The following is a 27,414-nucleotide window of genomic DNA, read 5'->3' on the forward strand; positions in this document are numbered from 1 at the left end:
GAATCGGGAACATAGGACAATAATGGGGTGGGGGGGGGGCCACAAGTCCATCAAACCTAGCCCCCTAGTCAGGCTCCAAAGGAACTGATCTGAGAGGAGGCCTGAGGTGAAAGTCTAAGAATGACCTTATCCAAGATTCGTTGGGCTTTGGTTACATTATCTCAAACAAGGAGCCAGGACGTGGAAGTTAAGCCTCTTAGTAAAGTGTCTCTGAGCCTATGCCTGCAGCATGTGCAGCATGGCTGATGTTGGCCCCCCCCCCACCTTCCTGTCTCATACCACCGGCTGGCGACCCCACCTGACCCTGCTCCAGAGGCCAGTGGGCTTTCCCGAAGGCCAGCATCTGGATTGGGTTCCCACAGCTCCTCTCAGGCCCAGAGAGTTGAGCTAAAGATGGGTTCACTGCAGACCCAGACAACGTTACCCCACATCCTAGACAGACTCGCTAGCAGAGAGACTGTCCTCCTTCTCAGGTGTCCTGAGTCTCCGGCCACAGGGAAGTGGCCAGAAGTGGCAGGAAGATTCTCAGTGCAGGAGGGCAATCACACCACAGCTGGAAACTGCCTTCCTGATTTGTTGAGGACGGAGGGGATCCTTCAGTCTGCAGAAAGGATGGAGTGAGAGCTGGGATGCCTCATTCAGGACCCCCAACTCAAACCCTGTTGGCAGCAGCTGACCTGGACAAGTAGGTACAGGGAGACAAGAGGGTTCCCAGGAAATAAAGCCAAGCTCACATCCCTCACACAGGCATATTACATGGCAACACAATATTGTCACTACAAAGTTCACACTTGAGAATGGTGTGGTTGAGTAACAACAAAACAAAACAAACAGCAACAAAAAACCTTGCCAGGGGTGGCATATACTTTTAATACCAGCACTGGGGAGGTATTCTCTGTGAACTCAAGGCCAGCCTGGTCTACAACATGAGTTCCAGGATAGCCAGGGCTACACAGAGAAACCCTGTCTCAAAAAGGGAAAAAAAAAATCTCATAAATTTTACATACTTTTCAATATTGTCTTGGGCTACATTCATTATGATCCTTGGCTGCTGGCAGCTCATGGACCACATATTAGACCCGCCTGCGGGGATCTTGAGCAAGACCCAGAAAGGAAAAAGAGGGTTTGCAAAACTGAGAGCCCAGGACACGTGGAACAGAATGTTTTCTTTGCAACAACTTCAGCTTTCTGAGAGGGGACTCCACACTGGAGGTCGTGGGAGAGGCGGTGAGGCTGAGGCCCTGTGTAGACACTGCTTTTTCTCACCCAGGTGCCAGGACAGCTGAGGCAAAAAGCCAACGCCCCATATATATCCCAGCCACTAAGACGGCCAGGCTCCTTCAAGCGTGCTCTAACTCAATCTCACTCACCGTCTGGGCAGAGTAAACTGGCCACTAGGAAGCTAAGCTATCGGGCCTCACTAGCCTGCCCTGGCTTTGGATAGCCTTCCCTGGCTTTGGATAGCCTTCCTGAGCTATACTGTACCAAGCCCGCAAGACCCAGGCTTACCACACCCTGCTCGCTGAGCACTCCCTCTCCCCAGGGGCCACTCAGCACAAGTTAAGATCCAATTGGCATTAATTGGACCCAGCTGGCAATGCCCGGGGCCGCTTAAGCACTGTCAGCATGGATTGGATTCACAGAGCAATGGCCGTCGCTGCCTATAGAGCGCACCATTAGTGTCATTTTGGAAGACTCAGCGAGTGTAGACGGTGCTGTGTGAGACAGCCTGACTGCCTGGCCAAGGCTAACACCCAGAGACCGAGGGCTGAAACAGACTTAGCTATGGTCTTAGGTCCAAGCACAGAGTGGGGAAGCCAGGAGCATCATCTCAGAGGAGTCTTCTGGCCCTTCATCTGCTGATGGCCCCAGGAAGTCTCCTCTGGAAAATAAACCATTTGACCCCAAGGCCAGCTAGCCAAACCCCAAGCCCCAAAAGGGAGCCTCTACCCAATGCAATAAAACCTCAAATCCATGTCTGTCCACAGGACTCAAAGGTCAAGTGCAATCCTGACCCTAGACACTGACAGGGACAGCTGCGCCCCAGGAGTGGATCCTCACCCTGCATGGGACTCAAACCCTGACACTGGCAACCCAGAACCAACCTAGAATCTTGCCTGCAAACATGACACCTTTGCCCCAAAACAGAACCCTGGGCTTCAGGAATAGAACGTTGGCAGCAGCTAGCCTCTCCTATCAGGATAAGGCCTGAGTGTTGAGGAGCTAGTTCATGTACTCCTCAAGATCCAACCCAGCCAGTTTTGGTTTGTTTCTTTTGGTTTTGTTCTATTGATTTAGGGTTTGAGGGTTTTGTTTTTGAAAGGGAGCGAGAAAGAAAGAAAGAAAGAAAGATGGAGACAGAGACAGAGACAAGAGATTGTTGCTATGTAGCCCAGGTTATGTAGCCCAGGTTAGCCTCATACACATGATCCTCCTGCTTGCTAGAATTACAAGTGTGTGCCACCATACCTGACTATATTTTGATTGTTTGTTTGTTTGTTTAAGACTCACTGTATAGCTCTGCCTGTCCTGGAACTTGCTCTGTGGACCAGGCTGGCCTCAAACTCAGAGACCTGCCTGCCTCTGCCAAATCCTGAGATTAAAAGTGTGCACCCTCAAGCTTAGCTTTGTTTCTTTAATACAACTTCTAATGAAGAAGCCAAATCTCCCTCAAACAGGCTTCTTCTCATTTTCCAGCTAAGGAGTCCTTTTACCCTTGTGATGGCACAGCTAGTTTGCAGGTAGGAAAACTCTTGTCAACGACTCTGCGGTTGCTTGTGTTTGGCCTGACCACCTCCTCTGGGTACCCAGCTGCTCTCCTCAGCCCTGACCTCCACACCTCATGAGGTTTTGTCCTTCACGGGCTCATCTGTTGAAGGCCTGCTCCCCAGCTGGTGGCACTGCTGAAGTGTCTATAACATGAGGGCTCAAACTTTGTCAATGAATAAAGCCACCCGTGTTGAACGGGCTATTAGGAGTGGGTCCTTCCTGGAGGAAGTGGGCCCTAGAACCTTCTTCTCATATTCTCTGCTTCCTGTTTGCTTCCTGCTCACTTTAGGTGAACTGCTTTGCTCTGCACCACATGCCCTGCCACCTTGTCCTGCCTTACCACAGCCAGTGGCTGTGGTGAAACCTCCAGAGCTAAGCTGAGATGCGTCTTTGCTCCACTAAGCTTTTTTTTTTTTTTTTTTTTTTTTTTGAGACAGGGTTTCTCTGTGTAGCCTTTGCTGTCCTGGACTTGCTTTGTAGACCAGGCTGGCCTTGAACTCACAGCGATCCGCCTGCCTCTGCCTCCCAAGTGCTGGGATTAAAGGCGTGAGCCACCACACCCGGCCACTAAACTACTTTTGTTGAACATTTTGTAAAGCAATGGAAGTCACTACTATAGGGCTTGAGTGAGGGGTGGGGCTGAGAGGATGGGGGAGTGGGGAGGTAAGAAGGGGTTGTCCTAGGCCACCCTTGTCCCTGGAAGCTAAAAAAGATTCCAAGGCACCCTGGGGCAGGAAGAGATCCTGGCTTAGGGTGGAGAGACAGCTCAGGGTTTAAGGCGGCTCTGGCTCCAAGCACCCACATCAGACATCTCACAACTACCTGGGACTCCAGCTCCAGGGAATCCAATGCCCTCCTCCAGCTGACACAAGCACCTGCACACATGTGTGCATACTAACACACAAACAGAAATATAAATAAATTATTTATTTATTTTTTAATTTTTGTTTTGGTTTTTCAAGACAGGGTTTCTCTGTATATCCTTGGCTGTCTTAGACTCACTTTGTAGACCAAGTTGGCCTTGAACTCACAGAGATCCGCCAGCCTCTGCCTCCAGAGTGTTGGGATTAAAGGTGTGTGCCACCACACCAAGCTAAATCTTTTTAACGAGATGGGGGCTATACTGATTATTTCCTCAGGGGAGGCCATCAGGAGGGTGTCCGATGCTGACACATAGGAAGAACTTTGAAGAAGGCCTGGGCATTTATGCGTTAATAGCATCCCCTCTCTGCTTAGAGTCCTGGGCTGGGCAAGAAGGGTGAGTAACAAACAGTCTCTCCTGGTTCTGTTGGCTGACGTCAGCAACCACTGGCCCTCCACTTGCCACCTAGCACGCCTGACCACCTGCAGATCTCCATTCTCCAAAGCAGCACCACACCCAGCTCAGGATGGCACCACTCAGGAAGTGAACAGGCTAGACCTTCTTAGAGCTTCACTGGGCTCTGACTGAAGCAAATGCCCCTCCCTCTGTCACAGGAGCGCTGCATGCTGCAATGCAACCCCTAGAGAACCTGAGTAGCCTCTCAGCAGATGCTGGGAGCCCTGGCAAAGTGCTCCATTTTCTGTACTTACTTTGACCTCTGGAGTAATCAGGACTTTAAAAAAAAAAAAGCCATCCATCCAGATCTCTGTCTACCTTATTTTCCGCACATACCCAGCAAGTTACCTGCAAGGACAGATGGACTACGGGATAGCTGACACAAGGAAGTGGATGCTTAATGCTTATCTATGCAAAGTTCCTTGGCCAGGAGCACAGGATGCCTTTGGCCTGACTCAGTTCCTCTACAGTCAGCAGCAGCAGCATCTCCCAACTTGCCCTGAGCGTGGTCCTCACTCCAGTGCTGGGTACCAGGATTCATCCCAGGTCCTCACTGCATCCTTCCACACCTAAGCTCAGTGTTCCTAACTGAATGTAACAAGGACATGTGGGATAACCCATATTTATATGCAGGCACCAAGGATGACATGGGAACAGCGCCACATCCAGCATTCTTATGCTCTGCCTAGAAGCATGAAGTAAGACCCCTGCTCGTATCTGGTTGCTGACCTAAGGCAGCCTTCCCTGAGCCCAAAGCCTAGGTCAGACACCCACAAAATTCCCCCCACTCCCACCCCATGGTGTGTGCTGAGTCTTTATGTAAACACGACTGCCTTGGTTGAGCAATCAAAGAAACAGTGAGGCCAGCCAGAGTGGCTCGAATCTGTCATCCCAGCTCCAGAAGCTAGAAAGATTCAAGGCCAGCCTAGGAACGAGATGGAGCATTGTTTGTACACGTAGTGGTCACTCCTGCTGGTCACTTCCTTCAAAAGGACACAAATGGAGGGAGTTCGCCTCACCTTTCCAACCGGAAAACTGACAAACACTGCTTGAGGCAGGCACTCAAGGACCATGTCAGGAGCGATGACCCAGTTAATGACTTGAAAGCATGTGCACAGGTGTCAAGTCAGGCAGGGATTAGCACAGGGGAAATGTGGAAAATAAATTCTGATCATCCTCAAAGGCATGTCTTGAAGCAGGGGGATTGTTCCCAAAGAAAATCCACATCACATATAACACCTTTTGCTAAGTGTGCCGGTTAGTTTTGATTGACAGCTTGGTTGGGTCTGCAATCAACTCAGTGACACTCCTCTGGGATGGTTTGTGAGGACATCTCCAGGAAGGGTTCAGTGAAGGGAGAAGGCTCTCCCTCAGAACAGCAGCACCTTAGGGTGTCAGCCCAAATAAAGGAGGTTCTAGCACAAAGAAGTACCTGCCCACCCGCCTGCCATCTTCACTTTTTACTAGGGAATGTGTCTGTCCCAGGGCTGCAACCACTGCCTCCGTACATGCTACCATCAGAACACAGCTTCTCTGACCTTCTAAAAGGGACCCCAGACCAGCCAGGAACAGCCCAGGCCTTCACTGCCAGACTGGGATTCACAGACTGAGACACTACCAGGCTCTCAGCCTCTTCAACATGCAGGGGGCCGCTGTTGGACACGCCCCCCACAGCCCAATCCTGCTAAACCAGCCAATAAACGTCCTTTATAATAAATATAGACTCAGCCGGGCGTGGTGGCGCACGCCTTTAATCCCAGCACTCGGGAGGCAGAGGCAGGCGGATCTCTGTGAGTTCGAGGCCAGCCTGGTCTACAAAGTGAGTCCAGGGCAGCCAAGGCTACACAGAGAAACCCTGTCTCAAAAAACCAAAAATAAATAAATAAATAAATAAATATAGACTCATTCTATCAGGTCTTTTCCTCTAGAGAATTCTGATGGACACAGTAAGGTCCCAGAGGCTCTTCCATAACCAATCTCAACCTCTCTCTCCTCTCCTCACCTTTCCTTCTCTTCTCTCTCTCTCTCTCTCTCTTTCTCTCTCTCTCTCTCTCTCTCTCTCTCTCTCTCTCTCTCTCTCTCTCTCTCAAAACAAAATTTTATTTAAAATTACTAATCATAAAAAAAATAATAAAATAAAATTACTAATTGTGGGGGAGCTGGAGAGACAGCTCAGAGGTTAAGAGCACTTGCTGCTCTTGCAGAGGACTGGGATTTGGTTCCTAGCACCTGCATCGGGCAGCTCACAACTGCCCATAACTCCAACCCTGAGGCATCTAGTTCCCTATGCTGGCCTCTGCCAGTACCTCATCAACCACCTATCACGCTTGGCTGCAGAAAGCGCCCCGATGTGGGGTACGGTGACAGTTTCCCCTGGTTACTTTGTGTAAACCTGGAGTCCACGTTTTGCTGAGACCACGGACTCCCCTTCGCTGGAGCCTGCACACATCTGACGGCTGAGCAGAATGGGATAAAAGGCTGGGCTTCTTGGTCCTCATGTCCTGTCTGTTCCCTCTGCGGTCTTACGCTTTGGCCAGATCCTATGCAGCTCTGTATATGGACATGATGGCCATTTTTTAAATGTTTTGTGCAAGATCTTAATTCAGTATGTACTTGGCCTCTTGCCAAGTGTGGCAGGTGTTTCCCCTACCAAGGCTTTAGGCTTTCTTAGCAACTAAGTCTCATCAGGACACAAACCAGACTGTGAGGACAGCAGCGAGGCTTAAGCCCACCATCCATCCATCAGCCTGGGAAGCCTCAAGTTTTCGGAGTATAACTCAGTTGGTAAAGTGCTTGCCTTGCACGCTCAAAGGCCAGGGAGCGTGCTTGTTGTACAAGAAGGAAAACATCTTCGCAAATCTTGCCTGTGACCAACGGACAGTTACCAAGTATTGGTGCACCCCCCCAAAAAAAAAAATCGATAAATGCCTGCTTCTCTTCTTCAACAAGCAGCAGTGTGGCCCCTCCCATCTCCACACCTGGTTTCCACACTGCTGTGCTTTGATTTTTGCGTGGTGCTAGAGGTGGCGCACACCTTTAATGCCAGCACTCGGGAGGCAGAGGCAGGCGGATCGCTGTGAGTTCAAGGCCAGCCTGGTCTACAAAAGCGAGTCCAAGACAGCCAAGGCTACACAGAGAAACCCTGTCTCAAAAAAAAACCAATAAATAAATAAATAATATAAAATAAAAAATATAGAGATCAACCTAGGCCCCACAAACACTAGGCAAGCATGCACTCTGCCACTGAGACACCCCCCACCCAGACGTTTTCTGTTTAGACAGGGCCCTGTGGTTCAAGCTGGCCTAGAAGCAGTTATGTAAGTCACACTGACCTCACATTCGCATGGATCCCTCCTGAACACAGCTGTGTTCCTCTGGGTTGGGCTGCACGTCGCAGCAAAGGAGCCTTGCGCACGCTGCTCTTGTCTCTACAGTTCTGATGCCATAAGACCCGGCGGTCCAGAGTCAGATATAACACAGTAAAAACGACACGTTGCCTTTCAGAGCCCTTCTCTCTAAGCCTTCAGCCACAATCTAATCATGATGGGGAATGTCGGATGAACTCCAGTAAGTCTCCAAAATAAATTCCTGACCAGTTTGTGTTAACCACAAATGTAATGTGCTATCCTAGATGAGAACTCTGATAACAGGAAAAGACTCGGGGTAAACTGAGGAAAATCTAAATAACCGCAGACATTGATAGCATGGTGTCAGGACTGTCACTGTCACAAATGTCCCACATTAATAGAAGATGCTAATAAGAGTACCAGAGAGTAGAAGTGTCCTTGAGTGGCACAGCACCTGCCTAGTGTGCACAAAGATCCGGATTCAATTACCAGCAACTATGATGAAAAGAATTAGGAAAATCAGATGACTGGCCTTTATGACATCCGGGGAGGAGGGAAACCCGGCTGAGGAGCTGCGTCCATCAGACTGGCCTGTGGGCATGTCTGGGGCCCTCTCTGGACTGTTAATCAATGTTAGAGGGTCCAACCTACTGAAAGGGGCACTGTGCCTAGGTTGGCTGGAGCTGTATGTGAGAAAGGTAGCTGAACGTGATCCTGAAGAGAAAGCCAGCAACATCATTCCTCTGTGGGTTCTGCTTCAAGTTCCCGCCTTGGCTCCCCTCGAGGGCAGATTGTAAGAGGAAATAAACCCTTTCCTCCCCAGGTTGCTTTTAGCCAGATTTAGTACAGCAACAGAAAAGCCAATCAGGGGGCTGGAGAGATGGCTCAGAGGTTAAGAGCACTGGCTGCTCTCCCAAAGGTCCTGAGTTCAATTCCCAGCACTATAATAAGATCTGGTGCCCTCTTCTGGTGTACATGCCCGTAAAACACTGTGTATATATGATAAATAAATAAATTTAAGGACAAAGAAAGCCAATAAGAACAGAATTATAGAAATCCCCCATGCCCCTTTCCAGTAGTTTTATAAATCTAAAAGTGTCTGAAATAAAAGGATTGTCTAAATTGTTTCATGCCAAGAAGACACTGATTATGAAGGTACAAATTGCAAGGATGTGGATGTGGTGGGAGGTCTGCTCTTTTTGTCAGTGTCCTTGTGGACTTGGGTTCACGTAGGCACTCCTTTGACTGCAGGTGGAAAGCGCCACCACCTCACTTTATAGAGGTGCTCGGAGATCTTCTGGCCATCCCTGTGACTAAGCTTGGAGAGGCTATGAATGCACCAGGCCTCCTGGAGGTTGAGGCTAGAAAGACTGGAAGCAGCCACACACTGGTACCTGGCACATCCCCAGGCATCAGCGGCTGCCTGCACAGAGACTGCCTTCCACCTATATGCCATCGTGGTGATCTGAGACAGGTACTTGGCCACAGTGCCCACTCCACCTCAGGGCACCAGGTGGGGCCTTTCAGCCTCCAGGCAAGGCACAAGGGGCCCTGTAGATCAGAAGTCAAGATTTTTAGAAAATTTTTGTTTAAAGACATTTCTTCCACTTTTGTTTTGTTTTGTTGGTTTTTCCCTTGCTATATAACCCAGGATATCCTCAAATTCAAGATCTTCCCGCCCTTGCCTCACAAGCAACAGGATTACAGCCATGCATCACCATTCTAGACATAAAAGGTTTATTATTATTATTATTATTATTATTATTATTATTATTATTTTGCTCTTTTTGTGTTCATTGGGTGACATAGGTGCTCACTCATGTAGCCCAGGCTGGCCTAGAATTCACTATTTAGTCAAGAATCCCCTTGAATTCCTGATACTCTTGCCTCTGCCACTCAAGTGCTTATAAGCAAGTATTACAAGCACGTACCAGAGCATTAACTCAGGGCTTTAAGCATGTAAGGGAAGCACTTTGTCAACCGAGTTATACTCTTAAAAGTAAGAACTCAAGGATTGGAGAGATGGCTCAGTGGTTAGGAGCACTGACTACTCCTCCAAAGGTCCTGAGTTCAATTCCCAGCAACCACATGGTGGCTCACAACCATCTATAATGTGATGGTTAGCCCTCTTCCAGTGTGCAGGCAAACATGCAGGCAAAATACTGTATATATAATAAATTAAAAACAAAAACAAACCAAAAAAGTAAGAGCTCAAAGCCAAGATAGTCCTACAAGTCTATCTAATACCAACCATGTGACCGTCGATGCATACATAGCCCATCTAAGCCTCAGTTTACCCATCTGTAAAAGGGCTAAAAATCACTTCTCTAGTACATCATCCAAAGAGTTAGGATAGTGGTGAGGTGGCTCAGTAAGTACAGGTACTTGTTGCCATAGTTACCAATCCACGTTCAATCCCCAGGATTGTCATTGGGGGGGGGGGAGAGGAAGAGAGAGAGAGAGAGAGAGAGAGAGAGAATGCTCCCCTAAGTTGTGGCCTGAACCCCACATATGCTTATGTTCCTGGGTGAGCACATACACACTAAATAAAATGTAATGACATTTCTACAGTTCAAATAATTCAGCTTGATGAGGGGTATAAAATGACATGCCAGCCAGGTAAGGTGGCATACGCCTTTAATCCCAGCACTCGGGAGGCAGAGGCAGGTGGATCACTGTGAGTTTGAGGCCAGCCTGGTCTACAAAGCAAGTCCAGGACAGTCAAGGCTACACAGAAAAACCCTGTCTCAAAAAACCAAAATAAACAAAAAAGATGACATGCCGTACAGGCTCCTAGAATGGTAACGATTTTCATATTCCGACTTATTTTCATCTGCTCATTTATCATTTGGGATTCTGTCTGCTTCCCACTAGCTCCGTGGTGGCCAGCCCCATCTGTTTTGTACAATGCTGTGTCCTAGAGAGTGCTGGCCACTGCTAGGGCCTAATATGTGTGTTAAATGGTCCCCTCCCCCAAACAGAGTATCCCAGGAATCCACCTCTAGCATAAACCCAGAGCCCTAGCACCCCAAACTGTGGCTAAAGCAAAGGCAGCCAAGCCACCTACCTGCCTCTCAGAGACGCCTACCTAATCCTTTCTCCTTAAAGTTACCCTGTCTCACCCCACATTTACCAACACTTGTCCATTTTCTGAACCAGCAGGATTTGGGTAATGACTCCTGGTAAGCCAGGCCCATAGGACCACAGGACCTCTGGACTCTTCACTGACAGAGAAACAGCCCAATTTATCCCCAAAACCTCACCTACCTCGCAGGCCTGCCCATCTCAGCAGTCTGGCCCAGCTCTGTCTGTGCCACCAGGCCTGACTGTTGGCAAGTTCATGTCTCTCTGTCCCTGAAGTAGGTTTCCCAGATGTTACCAAGGAGACTTGCATCCTGCCCAGGGTTGCCAAAGCAACCAGCTCAGTGCGAAGCAGCCCCTCAGCCTCTAGCCTCTGGGTGTGCAGGTCCAGGAATGAGATAATCAGAGATTAAACAGGAAACACCCCCAGCCAGCTGCACATCACAGGACAACCCTGATATCCGCTACGCAGTGCCCAGTTCCTGCTCCCCTCCCCCCTCCCTCCATCTGTTTCTGTCTTTGCCTATGTCGCCTCTATCCTGGACTCTGTAAAGCCAACAACTAGTCTCCATGTGCAAACTGTGAGAGTCCATGCCACCTGCTGTGGGTTAGCGGCCTTATATGATGTGTACACACCAAGGAAGGGCCAGTTAAAGACCCAACGAGGAGGAGGAGGCGTGTGCAAGGCAAGAAACGGCTCTGACTAGAAACTATGCCAGTGTAGACTGCCAGCCTTCAGAAGTGTGAGAAACATGTTGCTGCTGTCCAAGCCTTCGGCAGTGGTAGTCTGTTCTGTATCGGGATTGGTTGCTGGGCGGTCTGAGATACCATTCCTGGGACAGGGAAAAGTCCTAGGAAGGAGAAAGGCCTCCAAGGCTGCTCTTCTCCCCTACTGCTTTCCACGTCCAGGGACAGAAACTCTGAGAAGAAAACACCAGCCTTACATTTACTGGGAGTGCGAATGAATTCACCTATATTGAAGGCATCATGAGAAATAGGGCTTTTTTAAAAAATATATTTTTTTTTGTTTTTATGTATGTGTGTCTGTTTGTGTACATGCTCTTGTGAAGGCAAAGAGAATATCAAAACACTTGGAGCTGCAGCTGCAGGTGGTTGTGAGCCACCCAACATGGCTGCTGGGAACGAAAGTCACTGAGGAAGTAAGTTCTGAGGGGCCAGAGGTTGGGAATTCGGGACTAGCCAAGTCATCTTAGATGGTCTTTGACTAACCAGGAAAAGGAGCGCCCAGAGCCTTGTTACATCTTCTTTCTTCCCTCTGGGGCTCTGCCTTGTCTTTTCTACAGCTGAGGAGAAAAACCATTCTTACAGTAGTGTGGCGGTTTGAGTAAGACTGCCCCCCCCCAGAGGCTCACATATTTGAATGCTTAGTCACCAGGGTGTAGCACTATTTGAGAAGGATTAGGAGGTGTGGCCTTGTTGGAGTGGGTGTGGCCTTGTTGGAGTAGGTGTGGCCTTGTTGGAGTGGGTGTGGCCTTGCTGGAGGAAGTGTGTCCCTGGGGTTGGTCTCAAGCTTCAAAAGCTCCTGCCAGCGCCAGTCTCAGTCTCTTTAAGTTTCCTCCCCTCCCCACAGCCTGGAGAACAGGATGTGGCTCTCAGCTACGGCCTCCAGTGCCTGCCTGCACGCCACCATGCTCCCCACCGTGATGATAATGGACTACACCTCTGAAACTGCAAGCCAGCCCCAATCAAATGCCGCCTTTTGTAAGAGTTGCCTTGGTCGTGGTGTCTCTCCACAGCAAGAGAACAATAAAAAGTCTCAGGATCCTGAGTTTGAATTCCAGCTCTAATCATTACTTCCCCCTCCCCCACCCCCAATCCCAAGATGGACTCTCACTATGTAGTTCTGGCTGGCCTCAAACTCAGATCTGCCTGCGTTTGCCTCCTGAGTGCTGGAATTAAATGTGTGTACTACTGTGCCCATCATCTTTTTTTTTTATTATTATTACATATGGAGGGTGTGAAAAAGACAGTATACAGGAACTCACATGTGGATTCCAGAGATGAAATTCAAGTCACCAGGCTGGAGAGCAAACACACGCACATCTGCTGAGCTGTTCGCCTGCCCTTCCATTCATTTCTAACAGACATGGGATAGATTACTCAACTTCCCTCAGCCTCTTTTTCTCCATCTATAAAATGCCTTGGTATATTGTCAGGAGGATATTGATGGAAAAGAGCACACAGTAACCACCCAATATATGACCAGTACTGTAAACATCACTATGGCGATTAGCAAACAGGGTTCAAAGGTATCGCTGAACTGGAAACCAACAGCCCAGCCTCTCTTGACATCCGGGGTGACTAAGGAGGCCACCAGGCTCCCCTGGCCTCTGCGCTGCAGCTGGGGATGCATGAGCTCACACAGTCTGCAAACATCACAGCAACTGAAGAAGGAGCCCAGATAGAGGCCGTGGAAATGCCTGAGCTGGCTGAAGAATGAAAGCTTCCACTATATGATTATGGCTGTGGCAGCCACTGAGGATGGGAAGACCAGTGCTACCACTACAGTCACTCTCAGGACACAGGCAAGCATGAAAATGGTAGCCAAGCCAGGTGTGATGGTGCATTCCTTTAAGCCCAGGACTCAAGAGGCTGAGGCAGGAGAATTGTCATGAGTTGGAGGGCAGCCTAGGCTTCATAGTGAACTTCAGGCCAGCCTGAGCTACAGAGTGAGCTGGTAAGATGACTTAGCAGGTACAGACACCTGCCAACCTGAGTTGGATCCCCAGGACCCACGTGACTCTGACACACACACACTCTCTCTCCCCCCCCGCCCCTTACTTACATGCACACACACACACACTGAAAAACAAGCAAACAAAACACAGCACAGCAGAAGGATCGGAAGCTCATGGCTATCCTCAGCTACATAAACAAGGTAGAGGCCAGCCTGAGCTACATGAGACCCTGTCTCAAACAAACAAACATAAAAGCAGCTGTCACAGAATCTGGTGTGAAGACCCCTATTCAGAGCAATTCAGTGAGAAGCTGAGAGAAGCCAGTTTGAATCAGTCAGCTTGGAGAGGAGTTTGAGCCAGAACAGCTGAGTTGAACCAGCCAGTCAGAGTTCACAAAGAACTAGACAGGGTGAGCTTATTCAGCAATAAGTCTCAGTAGCTAAAAAAGTCTAGGCTGAGACTGTACGGAAGCTAGAAGCTTCCAGGACTGGGCCTAGGTTACCAGACAGAGGCAGTAAAAGCCTCTGAGACAATTATATCAGGTTCCTTTCACATCAAGTTACTTTTACAGCCCATGGTAGGCAAGTTCATAGGGACAGGAAATAGAATGGCGGTTGGCAGGCGGGTGGGGCAACAAAGTAGCTGCTTAATGGTCTCAGGGCTTCCTTTGGAGGCAGTGAAACCACCCGGAACTGGTCAGAAGTCATTATACAGCACTGTGAATGCATTAAAATGGCAAGTTTTACATCTTGTAAAGTTTTTTTTTCTTTTTCTTTTTTTAAAGATTTATTTATTATGTATACAGTATTCAGCCTGCAAGCCAGAAGAGGGCACCAGGTCTCATCATAGATGGCTGTGAGCCACCATGTGGTTGCTGGAAATTGAACTCATGACCTCTGGAAGAGTGGTCAGTGCTCTTAAACTCTGAGCCATCTCTCCAGCCCACATCATGTAAATTTTATTGCATTGACTTTTTCAGAAGGAAGGAGAGGCGGCCCACCCACTCTCCATCCATGGGTGACCACTGGGCTGAGTAACTTCTCCCCAATGCTTTCTTAATGGTCTGCTCCTCCACACATAGCAGGGAACAGAATCACTTAAAAGAACCCGAAGAGAAAGCCAGGCGTGGTGGTGGCGGCGTATGCCTTTAATCCCAGCACTCGGGAGGCAGAGGCCTCTGCCTCCTGAGCGCTGGGATTACAGGCATGTGCCACCATGCCAGGCTCTGGTAGCTGGAATGGTAAGGAACCAAAAGAACTGCAATGGGAAGGGGGAAAAAGGGAGTTGGTTCCTCCACCCCCAACTGAATTTCTAGATGGGTATGGGCTAAAATCACAGCTGGATGCTGGCCAAATGCAGAACACTGGGTATGCAGCTGGAGTCCCAGTCCTGGGTCAAAACCAACACAATTGGAATAGACTTCTGGATGGCCACTAACCTACCAGGTAGGCTGCCGGTGGCACTGTTGGATGGGTAGAAGGAAACTTGTAGTGAAAACTAAGCAATTACTGAATAAATATGGTAGCTCTCTGTTAATTCTGATGCATGTGTGTGTGTGTATGTGGGGTGTGTGTGTGTATGCGTGTGTGTATTCACACATGTGACATGCCCACTAGGCCAAAAGAGAGTATAGCGTCCCCAAGCTGGAGTTGCAGGTGGTTGTGAATTGTCCAACGTGGGTGCTAAGAACCCAGCTCGCTCTGGTCCTCCGAGACAGCGGCAAGTGCTCTTAACCACTGAGCCATCTTTCTGGCACCCGTGGGTGAACGCTTTCTTAGAGAAGGAAAGTAGGAGTAAGTACCTAAAAGTCAGGCTGAGGAGGAAGAACTGGCAGCCCCCCGGATGTGCGCGCACGGGCAATTCTTGAAGTGATTCTCACCCTCTCTCCCTTCTTTCATTCTTTCCTTTCCCTTCCTTTCTTCCTTCTTTGGCAGTGTCTCACTATCGCAGGCCTCAAACTCACAAACTCCCAAGTGCTAGGATTTCAGGTGTGTGCTAGCAAATATGTGACTGAGTCCAGCCGAGACACAGAGATCTCACATCCCTCACAAGCCTAACTGCCAGGTAAGAAGCGGTACAGCCCCTGAAGACTCCTCTAGGCTTCCCTGGAGCCAGGAAAAGAACGGTGTCTCTTTTAGGGGAACAGACTGTAAGCGCTCAACAAAGAGGTCAGTTTGCTGGCAGCCAGCGAACCCCTGCCCACGAAGAGCACAGCTCAGCTTTCCCCCTCAAACTGATCCGCTACGTAATTTGGACAAATCAGTGTGCCCTTCCCTTTTTCTTCTCATTTGTAAGAGAAGAAATGCATCCAAACGATGCCCACAATTTCCTTCCTCATTAACAATCTCTTTTTGGTGCTTAGAAACCATCTTTACACATGCTGACACCAACAGTCTATTTATTCAGGCATTTATTTAGCAGCACTAGGGATTGAATCCAGGCCTTCACTCACGTTAGGCAAGCATTCTACCACTGCTATAGCCCCAGCCTGTAGCTACTCACTTATAATTATAAAATAATACTTGTATAGGTAAATAGATGAAACAGAACAGGGCGCAGGGGTGCACGCCTGTAATCCCAGCACTCGGAGAGGCAGAGGCAGGCGGATCTCTGTGAGTTTGAGGCCAGCCTGGTGTACAAATCTAGTCCAAGATAGCCAAGGCTACATGGGGAAACCCTGAAAAAAACAAACAAACAAATAAAAAAGAGGAAACTGGAAAAACTATGCTGTGATAACCCAGCTACAGGAAAAGAAATAGCACATGTTCTCCTTCATATGTGGGTCATAACTGAATATCTCTAAGTTTCTGTTAGAGTTGATGTGGAGGCCAGAAATCTAGACGGAGGCCATTGGTAGGGGGAACCCTTGAGAAAAGCTGGGCAAGCCCAGTGGTGGTGGCGTACACGTTTAACCCCAGCAGAGGCAGGTGGATCACTGTGAGTTCAAGGCCAGCTTGGTCTATAAAGTAAGTCCAGGATAGCCAAGGCTACACAGAGAAACCCTGTCTTGAAAAACAAAAACAAAAAACAAAACAAAACAAAAAAAACGAAAAGAAAAAAAGAAAAGCTGGGCAGTAGATGTAGCTAATATTAAAGTACAGAAGGGAAATTCCAGGGGTGGGTAGGTTTGAATGGTAAAGGAACAGGGGTGTGTGATGAGGGGAAATGAAGGAGCAGCAGGAAGTTCAACTGGAACAGCAGGGGCACGAAAAGACCAACCGTTTTTAAGTTGGAAGGGAGACCCCTTATACGGCCAGAGAAAGCCCCTTCCTGAATCTACAGATTATAAAACGGACTCCAAAAAAAATGGTGCCAAATGTGGGAAAACTCCTTGCGTGTTGGTCAGGGAAGCCTTAGAGGTCCCTAAAATAATACAATCTCGTGCCATCCTCTTGGATGCTCACCAGAACTAAATGATAAGACTCGATTGCTGAAGATGCCCGCACACCGTGGCGGCAAGCAAGAACTGGGCTGGAATCCTCTTTGCACTTCCACAGTGCTGAAAGTGCCACGCAGGCTGCTTTGGGGAAAAAAGGATTATCAGTGGTCTTACACAGCTGTGAATCCTACAGACTATGACACCAAACTGCTAGGTAAGATGTGCCTACTTGTGCAATAGTGGCACAGCTGTCAGAGAAGTAAGCAACCGCTTTACGCTTGAATTTGAGCGTAAAATACCATAGCGTTCAACTACCTCCTAATAGACCATTACCACACTCAGCTTTAATCAGAGAAGCCTCTTTTTCCAGTGAACTGTGATAAAGGCAGAGATTTATTGTGTCACAAGACACTGAGAATAAGTGACAGTTGAATGCTCAGCCCTAAATAAAACATTTGTATCATCCCATCCAAGGCTTAGGGAACATTAGGGAAGAGGGGGCAGGCAGAAAGACTGTGAAATGTCATCTTCTGGGAAGTACACGGTCATTGCAATTATGAACTCGCAACAACTACAGATGACAGAGGAAGGACTCAGAGGGCACCACCCCTCACTGCTTAACTCTTTCCTACAGACAGATCCAGGGAAAAGGGGGAGTCACTGCCTTCAGTGGTGCATCCATTTAGTGACCCCCACCAACCCATAGCCCCAAGCCACTGGTTACACAGATGGCCCTAGATTTAAAAGGGGGCGCACTCAACAAAATAAAAAATAATGAATCTAAGAAAGGGCCAGGTAAGGAGGAAGGATGGCCCATAAACGTAAAAGGAAAATAAAAGAGGCTGAGGGGAGAGGGTAAGCAGGATGCACTATATAATTATGAAACTAAATTTAAAATAATAACTTGTATTTATTGTACACATTTTTCAAAAAAATGTAAGTAAAAAAAAAGAAAGAACGAAAATCCCACATGATTCATTACCTAGAACCTGTAAGAAGTGTTCCTTCTTGGCTCTTATTTGTTTTGTGATTACCTTTCTATTCACATAACTGCCTTTTAACAAAATGGGAATCACAGAGGGAACAGGGATCACAAAGTCTTTATGGCTTTGCATACTTTTTTATAGCTCTGCATACTGTGCTTATGCTGTGAGCACTTCCCCAAGTCATCCGAGTCCCTGAAGATGACAGCACATCCTCCCCCAAGAGGCAACACCATGATTCCTAGGCATCTAGCCCGTTTTCCCAGTCAAAATGATGCCGCCATGAGCATCCTAGCCTAGTGCTGTTCCACCTGCATCTCCGTTTCCCTCACATCAGGTCTATGAATTACAAGGTCAATAAACATGACTCTAAAAGGGCCTGTGCATGAATCGCCATATTAATTTCCACAAATCCACCAAGACCCACTAATTTCGCCCCCCACCTCCACAACCCCCCACACCTGCAGCAGAGTGGCAGTGGAGTTCTGAAAGGTGGAGTTAGAACGCAGGACCGTCTGTCATCCCTTCTCCATCTTGAAGTTAACTGCTTAGCAAGATGAGACAGAGCTCCAAGCCTTTGGAGGGTCTGAAGCCTAACTCTGCTTCTGACTCTTACTGGCTCTGGAAACGGAAACAAACCTCAGATCCCCTCATCTATATAGTGGACATGATTACTTCTGCTCTGCTGGCTAACCAGAGAAGCTTCTGTCAACCCTGAAAAGATGTCTGCGAGCATGCTTTGTAAACACCAAGGCTTTGGGGTTAAAGGGTACAGCTATCCTAATCATATCCTGGGAGCCTGAGAGAGTGGGTTGTTGTTTTGTTTTGTTTAATTGTTGTTGTTGTTGTTGTTGTTGTTGTTGTTGTTGTTGTTTGGAAAGCCCCGAGACTTTTAGCTAGCACTGTACCCCTAGAACTAAGTGTACCTGGCTCTGGTAATTATGGAAAAAATAATCAGCTTTCCAGAGAACCCAGGAGCATCTTCCAAAGGTCAGAGACATGTTGGAAGCTGGAAGGCCTAGGGCTGAGCCTCGGGCCTCCCTCAGAGGATAATGGAGGGAGGGAGGGACCTAGACAGCAAACCTTTCCGTAAAGGTCTATCCATTTGGAAGCTCCCTACCCCTCTTTCTAGGGTTCAGACTAGATATTTTGTTTTGGATGAACTAAAAAACCAAGATGACTCAGTCAGTGCAAAAGATCGCCCACTGCAGAAGACCCCCCCGGGAGCACACCATTAGTTCCTGCCCTGTTAGCCCTGGATCTCTAAGACCCTCTGCTTGGAAACGCAACTAGTGCTTCCAGCCGGATCTCCTCAACCCTAGGCAGATGCAACGAAGTGTAAGATGATTCTCTTAGGAAGCTCAGCTGGAGAACCTGGCTTTCCCTCCACACTCCCGTAGCCAGGCGACAAATGCATTTCTCACCTCTTCACAGTGCCTAGAATCGCTGGAGGGGACTCCCGTGACGTGACGTTGCCGGGGCAGACAGGGAGAACTGCGCAGACCCCCACCGACCGCCATCCTCCCTCACCTCCACCATCAGCACCCATCAGCTGCTACCGCAAGCCCACCTCCACCCTCGGAAGCGCCTCTCCCGTTAGCCAAATGCAAACAACAGGTGGCACCTGCCAGTCCTCCCCAACCGCACCTCTGCCCACCTCTCCACCTGCGCCGCAGCCTTCCAGCTGCGCCCCGGCCGGCGAAGCCTACCTTTGAGGTTCTGGGTCTGGCCCCGCGACGCACGGCTTGGATTTCTTCGTTGCAGAGAGGAAACACTGGAGAAGTTGTTACCCATGGCATCGGCCCCCCGGGGGTGCTCCGGTAGGGGCCAAGCGAGGCTGGGCAGGAGCGGAGGAAAGGTGTGCAAGTGTGTGCGCGCGCGGGTGCGCGCCGCCGGGGGAGGGCCCTGGCGGGGCTGCGGCCGGGGGCGGGCGGTTCGCTGTCTCCGGCTCTCCCTGGGCTTGGCGGTCTTCGTTCGGCGGGTCCTGCCCACCGCGGGGGTCCTCGCACCACCGGGCTACCGAGCTCCCATTCCCCGCGCACTGGGCGGCCCGGCCCCTGAGCCCGGGCCCGCGGCGCGCGCCGCTGCACTCTGCCTGGTGCTGGAGCTCGGGTTCCGGCTGCGGGTGGGCGGCGCGGCGGCGGCGCGCTCCCCGCGGGCCATAGAGTCGGGGCTCGGCGCGCGGCTGCTCAGAGGCTCGTCGGCGGGCTCGGTCCCCGCCCGCGGGGACGGCCACGGCGACGTGCGTGGCGCTCTCCCGCCCGCGGGTGAGCTTGCAGCGCCCGGCTTCTGTGGACCGCCCCCGCTCCCGCCAGGTCCCTCCCGAGGCCGCCGCCCCCAACCCCCGCCCTAGCGTCGCCAGGACTCCCTGGCTCCGGTTGTTATGGCGACAGCTGCGCCGGTGAATGAGCGTCTTAGTGACACGCGCGCGCCCGCCGCCTCTGCCAGATGTGGCCACGGGACCCGCCGCGTTCCCGCTGGCCACAAGTTCTCGAAGGTGCGCGCGGGAGAGGGGGGACGGGCGGGGGTGGGACGGCACCGCTCGGGGCCTGACAACCGGAACAAACCGGGGCTCCAGAGGTTGAGCGGTTTCAGGTCTTCGGACATAGAACTTGAAAACAAGAGGAACAGGACCTCCCCAACGCCAGGTGCCCCAAATGCCAGGGCGTGGCAAGATAACCCTAATGGAGGCTCCTTAACACTTGGCTACATGGCCTGACACAGGTTAAAACGCTCAAGAGTGAGTGGACCGTGGATCAAGACATTGAGATAAGGAATACGGGCACCTCCCCTCCGCTCCTCAGGAGCTCCCAACCAGAACCTCAGTCAGGCCCATTTCCTCACTTAGGGCCTTTGCATGCTCAAGACCAGAGAATGAGACCAGAACCGAGCTGAGGGGATCAAGCTCGGATACAAACCGTGAGAGAGTTACCGGTTCCAAGCTGAGTGAATTTGTCCGCTGGAAAACTAAGAGGTTTTGGGGAAGGAGTGGAAGACCAAGGTGGCTTCCTGGAGGAAGGGGGCATTCTGTAAATGCCTTGTTCATGTGAGTCCTCCATCAGTGTAGGTAGGCACTACGAGCTGCAGGAGGGAACCAGGAAGTCATTCTTCCTCTTGGATCTGGGACGGTTCCTTTCACCCAGTACATCCGGGGGGAAGGATAGACAGTCATCCCACCGTGACCAGCCTTCCTCTTTCTCCAGGCCATCCCTCACTCTCCGTTCTGACTTCATCAGCTCTGCCCCAGAGTCCTCGAAGGCATGTGTGGGGCACAGGCAGCTCATCCATGCTTTTCTGGAAGTTTCTTCCTGTCTTTACGGGTCCCATCCTCAGTATTTAGGCACAGCTCACCCCCCTCCCCTGCCTGCTCTTCCTAACCATCCCAGATAGGCATCCTTGCCTTGCTGCTGCCTGTCATTTTCCACGTGATTATCCTATTCTCCTCCTGAATTTTATGTGACTTTGCCTGAAAGCAGCCTTTTCTGCTTGCTTAGATCCTGCCTCCCCCAGGAGAGAGCAAGCTTGGAGAGGAGAGAGTCTGTCCACCACCTTCCTCATGGTGTCCTAGCCCCCAGGGCAGTGGATAGCTCTCCCTGCCTGCAGCAGTAAAATCCTGCTGTGATCCTTGCAGATAGAGTCCCTGAATCACCCTCTAGTCCTCTGTCCTGCCTTTGACTCCCATCTCCTTCCTGGCAAGCTAGAAATGCCTGTGAGAGGTCCGTCCTGGGATTTGAGGAGAAAGACAACCATCTCCCCCCCAGCCCCAGCCACCAGCCTCTGGGATGCCTGGGTTCCTGTGCTAACCAGCTGCAGAATGGTCAGGGACTTGTCACAACCTGCTTAGATGTGCATATCCTCGGCCCCCTGTTTAAACTTCAGTCTCACTTTAGGACCCCAGAAGACAGACTCTGGGGGTGGGGGTGGGGGTGGGGGGTCAGATCCCAGGATCTCTTTGTCCCTCTTGCTAACGAGACCACGTTGATTAAACCTCCTTTCAATTAAGGGCCAGATTGTGACCCCCTGTTCGCAATAGTATCAGGAGCAAAGGAAAGGGAGAGCCGAACACTTTCCCTGACTCAAGAGGTTAAAAAGAAATCACGGGAGCGTGGTAGGACTCCATTGGGCTGAGGCAAGGAAGCCACTTGAGGTGTGAATGTGAAGAACCACTAAGGAGCCATGTTGAGGAGCAACAGGGGCCTCTTAGTGTCACCCCTTGGCCTCTCCTTAACCCCACAATGGTTTTCAATGGAGTTCAAATTGGGGGATGAATGTTAATTGTCAACCAGGTATAGGTCTTTAGCCAGGCAGAGACCTATAGAAGGAGGGTGTGGCTGCATTTTTCCCAGCAAAGTGTAGCTCTCCAGGTTGTGCTAGGCTCCAGGAACACTTTCCGGGAAGGGTCTCTGAGTGAACACACCTCAAAGAAGCACCGAGCACCAGCAGCCTTCATCCCCTGGACACTGGGCTGAACCCCAGACTTCTAAGCCCCCTTCCCCACACCCAGGCAGCTTACCGGCAACAAAGGGGTAACTCCGCCCCATCCTGGAAGGGAGGAGGGAGAAGAGCGGTATGGGGAGACTAGAACCAGATGAACTCACTGTTTGGGTGGTTTCAGTGACAGCTGTCAGTACCGCAGGGTGAGCCAAGTGGTGGTGCATGCCTTTAATACTAGAACTCCAGAGGCAGAGGCAGGTGGATATCTGTGAGTTTGAGGCCAGCCTGGTCTACAGATTGAGTTCCAGGAAAGCCAAGGCTACGACAGACGAATCCTGTCTCTAAAAACCAAACCAAGCAAACAAAACAATACCACAAGGTGGCGCTCTAGCAGCTGTCACCGTGGCAACCCCTCTCTAGCAGTGCAGATTCCGAGAGCTTGTCTGTCTGTCTGTGTCTGTGTGTCTGTGAGAGCTCACACCAGCTAATAGGACAAGGGAGAGGGGACCCCCAAGAGAGATCAGGATCTCATCAATAGTAGCTCTGGAAAATTCCACTCCCCCATCTCTGCTGTTCTTCACCCGTGCTACCCTCCTTTCTAGTCTCTCCCTCTCCCTCTCTTGTACCCCTCCCATCCTCCCTCCCCCTTTTTTCTGGTTTTTCGAGACAGGGTTTATCTGTGTCACCCTGGCTGTCCTGGACTCATTTTGTAGACCAAGCTGGCCTCAAACTCGCAGTGATCCACCTGCCTCTGCCTCCCTGAGTGCTGGGATTAAAGGCGTGCGCCACCACGCCCAGCTTCATCTCCTTCTTTCTTATTCTCCACGGTGCCCACTTGTCTGATTCCAAGAACCGAATTCATGTTGACAAACTAACAGTATATTTGACCAAGAGTCTGCTTTCTTCCTTCCCTGACACTTGAGATGTTGGCCCCAGCGTTACATAAGGAGACTTCCCCCCACCCCCAGGGCAAACGAGAGGGGTTCATCCAAGCCAGGCTGGGCTTCCTCTGAGCTTGAGATCACCACACTGCTTTGTTCCCAGCCACTGAATTTCCCTCACTGCCCGCTGCCCATTCATTGAACCATTTGTAGGCCTGGCAAGATGAGTCAGTCAGCAAAAATGCGTGCCTTAGAAGCATAAAGAGCTGAGTTCATGTTAAAAAACCAAATCTGGACATGAGGCACATGCCTGTAATCCAGCAGAAACAGGAAGATTCTTGGGGCTTTGCTGAGCTGATAACCTAGCGAAGTGTCTTATCTAATTTTTTAATTTGAAAATATTTTATATAATATTTTGATCATATTTCCCCTCTTCCAACTCTTCTCAGATGCTCCCCACATTGTACCCTTCTCTCTCTCTCTCAAAACAAAATGAGAATTCGTGCAAACTGTATATATATATATTTTTTTTTTTTTGAGGCAAAAATTACCAAAACAAAACTAAAAGCGCATACAAAGCCATGGGCTCCGTTTTCTGTTGGCCAGTTACTCCTGGACCTAGTCCTTGCTCTGGAGTGTGGCTGATTTGACCAGTGACACTCACATCCCATCCCTTCTCCTCGGGTCCAAGGGTCTATGCAGGAGAGGAGGCAGAAAGAGCTACAGTACAAGGCCAACTTCAGAGAAACAGCATCTTCCAGATACAACAGGACGGATACAGACATCAACTCACAGAGTGTATGAAACACAGACAAGACCGTCACAGGCTCAAGCCGGCCACAATTCTGGCGAGCGGAAGGGGAGATGGTCATAAAGTCCCACCCTAGCCAAGAAGTTGTTTGCAGATGATACCTACTGGGAGGGAAAATGGTTTTTTCCAAAGAAGAGTCACTGGGGTCACTGGTATAGTGTAGCCTAAAGTTTAAGCCTGAGGTTTGGTGAGAGAGCCTGTCCTCTGACCTACACACACACACACACACACACACACACACACACACACACACACACACACGTTGGGGGGTTAGTCTGGTGCTGGGCATTCTAATGTTAAATACTGATTCCCAAGATCTGGTTGCTGCCCTGAAGAGCACACTCTCGTGTACACAAGTAATGTTGTGTAAACTTTGCTCCCCAATACACTCTGACTGGTTAAATAAAGTAGCTGACAGCCTACAGCGGGGCAGAAGGGAAGTAGGCAGAGCTTAGGTTCCCAGGCTTGGGGTACCAGGGGGGACCATGAAGAGAGAGAGGAAGATGTAACAGGAGGAAAGGAAGCAAGACAGAAAGAAGTCGCCATGGGGCAGTAAGGTCCCTGAGCACACGGCCATGAGGGCTGGCCAGATGGATAGAAACAGCCGGCAGCCCCGCACCCCAGATCTTGACTCAACAGAATATGGGAGGTCACTTCCTATCGCACTTTAGCTGCCTATGGCCTCATGTTCTAGTGAAAAGGATGAGATTTAAAGTAGACCTGCAAACTTCCCTGGGGACACTGGGTACCACATGACAAATTAGGGCAGTACAAACTGCCACCTCAGCAAGAATACCTGGGAAGGAGGGCAGCTGAGCTGGGGAGAGGGACCACAGTCTCTCCTGGGACTTGACATCTCCAGGCAATATTGAGTCAGAAATCAATAGTAGGAATATTCACGGAGCCATAGCTATTCTTATCTTTAGGGCCAACTCCATCAGGTCAAAGGTACTAAAACATGCCATTCCCGGGGACTGGAGAGATGGCACCCACGTCAGGCAGCGCTCAACCACCCAGAACTTCAACTCCAGGGGATCGAGTCTCTGGCCTCTGCATGCACCCGTATGCACAAACACCGCCAAACCAAATAATCCAATTAGAAAATGGCATACAGTGCTAAACAGAGAATTCTCAACAGAGGAATATAGGATGACTAAGAAACAAATAAATGCTCAGCATCCTTAGTCATCAGGGAAATGAAAATCAAAACGACTCTGAGATTCCACCTTACACCCATCAGAATGGCTAAGATAAAAAATTCAAGTGACAGCACACGCTGATAAGGATGTGGAGAAAGGGGACCACACCTCCATTGCCGGTGGGAGTGCAAATTTGTACAACCACTTTGGAAATCAATCTGGCGCTAGAAAATTTGTCAATAGTGCTACCTCAAGACCCAGCTATACCACTCCTGGGCATATACCTGAAAGATCTCCAGCATACAATAAGGCCATGTGCTCAACTATGTCCACAGCAGCTTTATTCATAACAGCCAGAATCTGGAAACAACCTAGATGGCCATCAACTGAAGAATGGATAAAGAAACTGTGTTACATTTACGCAATAGAATACTACTCAGCTGTTGAAAACAAAGAAATCTTGAAATTTGCAGGCAAATGGATGGAACTAGGAAAGATCATCCTGAATGAGTTAATCCAGACCCAGAAAGATACTCATGGTATAAACTGACTTATAAGTGGATATTAGCCCAACATAGAAGTTTTTGAGAAACTCTACTATTGTTTTTAAAATTACATGTATTATCAGTATTATCTGTAGGCCTAGCTAGCAATCAATCAAGACACAGACACTTGTTATATTTTAAGATAGCCTTAGTTAACCTGAGGCAGGGCAGATATCAATCCTCTAAATTACCTCCCAAAGTGGGGCAGGCATGGGATCCCTGCCTCAATCCCATGCCATCTGCTTCCAATAAATTCTATCAAGTTACTTTCCATCCATAATCCCAAACACTTGCCAGTGTTCCTCATCTGGGCCGGATTCTCCATCCACAGCAGCCATGGCTTCTCCAGCTAACCCATGGCAGCCTTCCTCTCTTCCCTTCACGTCTCCTTCCTCCTTTCTTGGCAGTCCTCCTTCTTCCCAGAATTCCTTCCTCTCTCTAAGTCCCACCTATCTCCTGCTCTGCCCAGGTGAGATGGCTTTTTATTAAGTAAAAGGTAGGCCAGACAGCAGCAGTAATTAGCATCAAAATACATCAGATTATCCCAACACTCTACCTAAGGGTTTTGGGACAGGTACTGGGACTTGCAGCCTGACTACGGGCAGAGAGCTGAGAGTTATGTGGAAGAGTGGGGAGGGGGAATGGAAGGACCCGGAGGGGTCAGGAGCTCTACAGAGAGACCACCAAGGCCTGTGGACCTGGACCCAGGGAGCCTGCACAAACTGCACCAGCCAAGGACAAAGCATGCAGGGTACCTGGACCCCTTGTTCAGATGTAGCTGATGGACAGCTCATGCTCCATGTGTGTGGGGAGACGGGGGGAGAGGGGACTGTCTCTGACACGAACTCTGGTGCCTGCGATTTGATCACTGCCCCATGCCAGGGCGGCCTTGGGGGCACAGGGAGGAAGGGCACGCAGCCTACCCTGATGGGACCTGATAGATTGAGACCAAATGGTGGGGGAAGGGGGTGGAAGAGGGAGGGGGGAGGGAACTGGAGGATAGGAGTGAGGGGATAACAATGGGGATGTAATGTGAATACATTAAAATGTTTTTAATTAAAAAAAGATTATCTCATCCCTGTCATGTTATAGTGATGATTTTAAAATGATCTTAGCGTCATATAATATTTTCAGGCATAATTATGATAAAGTTATAGTGACTTAAACCGAGTTGAACTAAAAAAAAAAAAGAATAAAATATAGCACACACATATATATAACCCTATATATACATTTTGTTTGCTTTTGTTTTGGGTTTTTTGTTTTGTTTTTGTTTTTCGAGACAGGGTCTCTCTGTGTAGCCTTGGCTGTCCTGGACTAACTTTATAGACCCAGGCTGGCCTTGAACTCACAGCGATCTGCCTGCCTCTGCCTCCTGAGGGTTGGCATTAAAGGTGTGCGCCATCACTGCCCAGCTTACATTTTGAAAGGAATTTTACAAATACGGCTTTGGAATCAAAGGGCTACAAGGAAGTCACTGAATTTATCTTGATTTTATTTATGAGCAATCATGCATGTCTTGGGTTTCTTCCTAAGTGGAGGAGAAAATCATGGTCTTCAAGAGTAATGAACTATTTATGAGTACTACTTTTAATGACCAGTGGAGCTGACATAATGCCAAGTTTTGGAAGCATGTGTGCCAACATTTCTTAATTTTAATTTTGAAGGTTTTAAAAAAATAATTTGGAGTCATCAGTTTCCCCCAAAGTCATAAGCATACCCTTAAAAGTCCCACTGGTCTATGTACTGGCTCTAGGGTGGCAGTAGACAAAACCCAGGCCGGCATCTGGTCTCGTCATAGCAGCTCAGTGCAGAAGTGGAGTCTCCTCCAAGAAGCAGGAAAGAAAACAAATGCCCCATCCAGGAAGCGTGTGGGATGGCCAAGTCCAAGCTTCCCCTCGCCCTTTCCAGGCCACTGGCTTAATTTTTTTTTTGATGTGGGTATTTTGTTTATATGTACGCCTTTGTGATGAATGGGTGCAGTACCTGCGGAAGCCAGAAGAGGGCGGGCATCAGATCCTCTAGGCC

The 27,414-nt window shown here is 49.5% G+C and overlaps 1 protein-coding gene across 1 annotated transcript in view; it reads right to left on the bottom strand.

Annotated features, from left to right (window-relative positions):
• Positions 1 to 19,898, bottom strand: part of NEURL1 (neuralized E3 ubiquitin protein ligase 1) — a 79,817-nt gene extending 59,919 nt beyond the window's left edge. The window contains exon 1 of the mRNA XM_084763249.1: positions 19,286 to 19,898. Coding sequence (XP_084619375.1) covers positions 19,286 to 19,370 — 85 coding nt within the window. The 5' untranslated portion in view covers positions 19,371 to 19,898. The remainder of the gene's footprint in view (positions 1 to 19,285) is intronic.
• Between the last annotated feature and the right edge of the window lie 7,516 nt (positions 19,899 to 27,414).

This window comes from Acomys minous (genome assembly GCF_964271855.1).
Source record: "Acomys minous genome assembly, chromosome: 2".
Classification (NCBI taxonomy): domain Eukaryota; kingdom Metazoa; phylum Chordata; class Mammalia; order Rodentia; family Muridae; genus Acomys; species Acomys minous.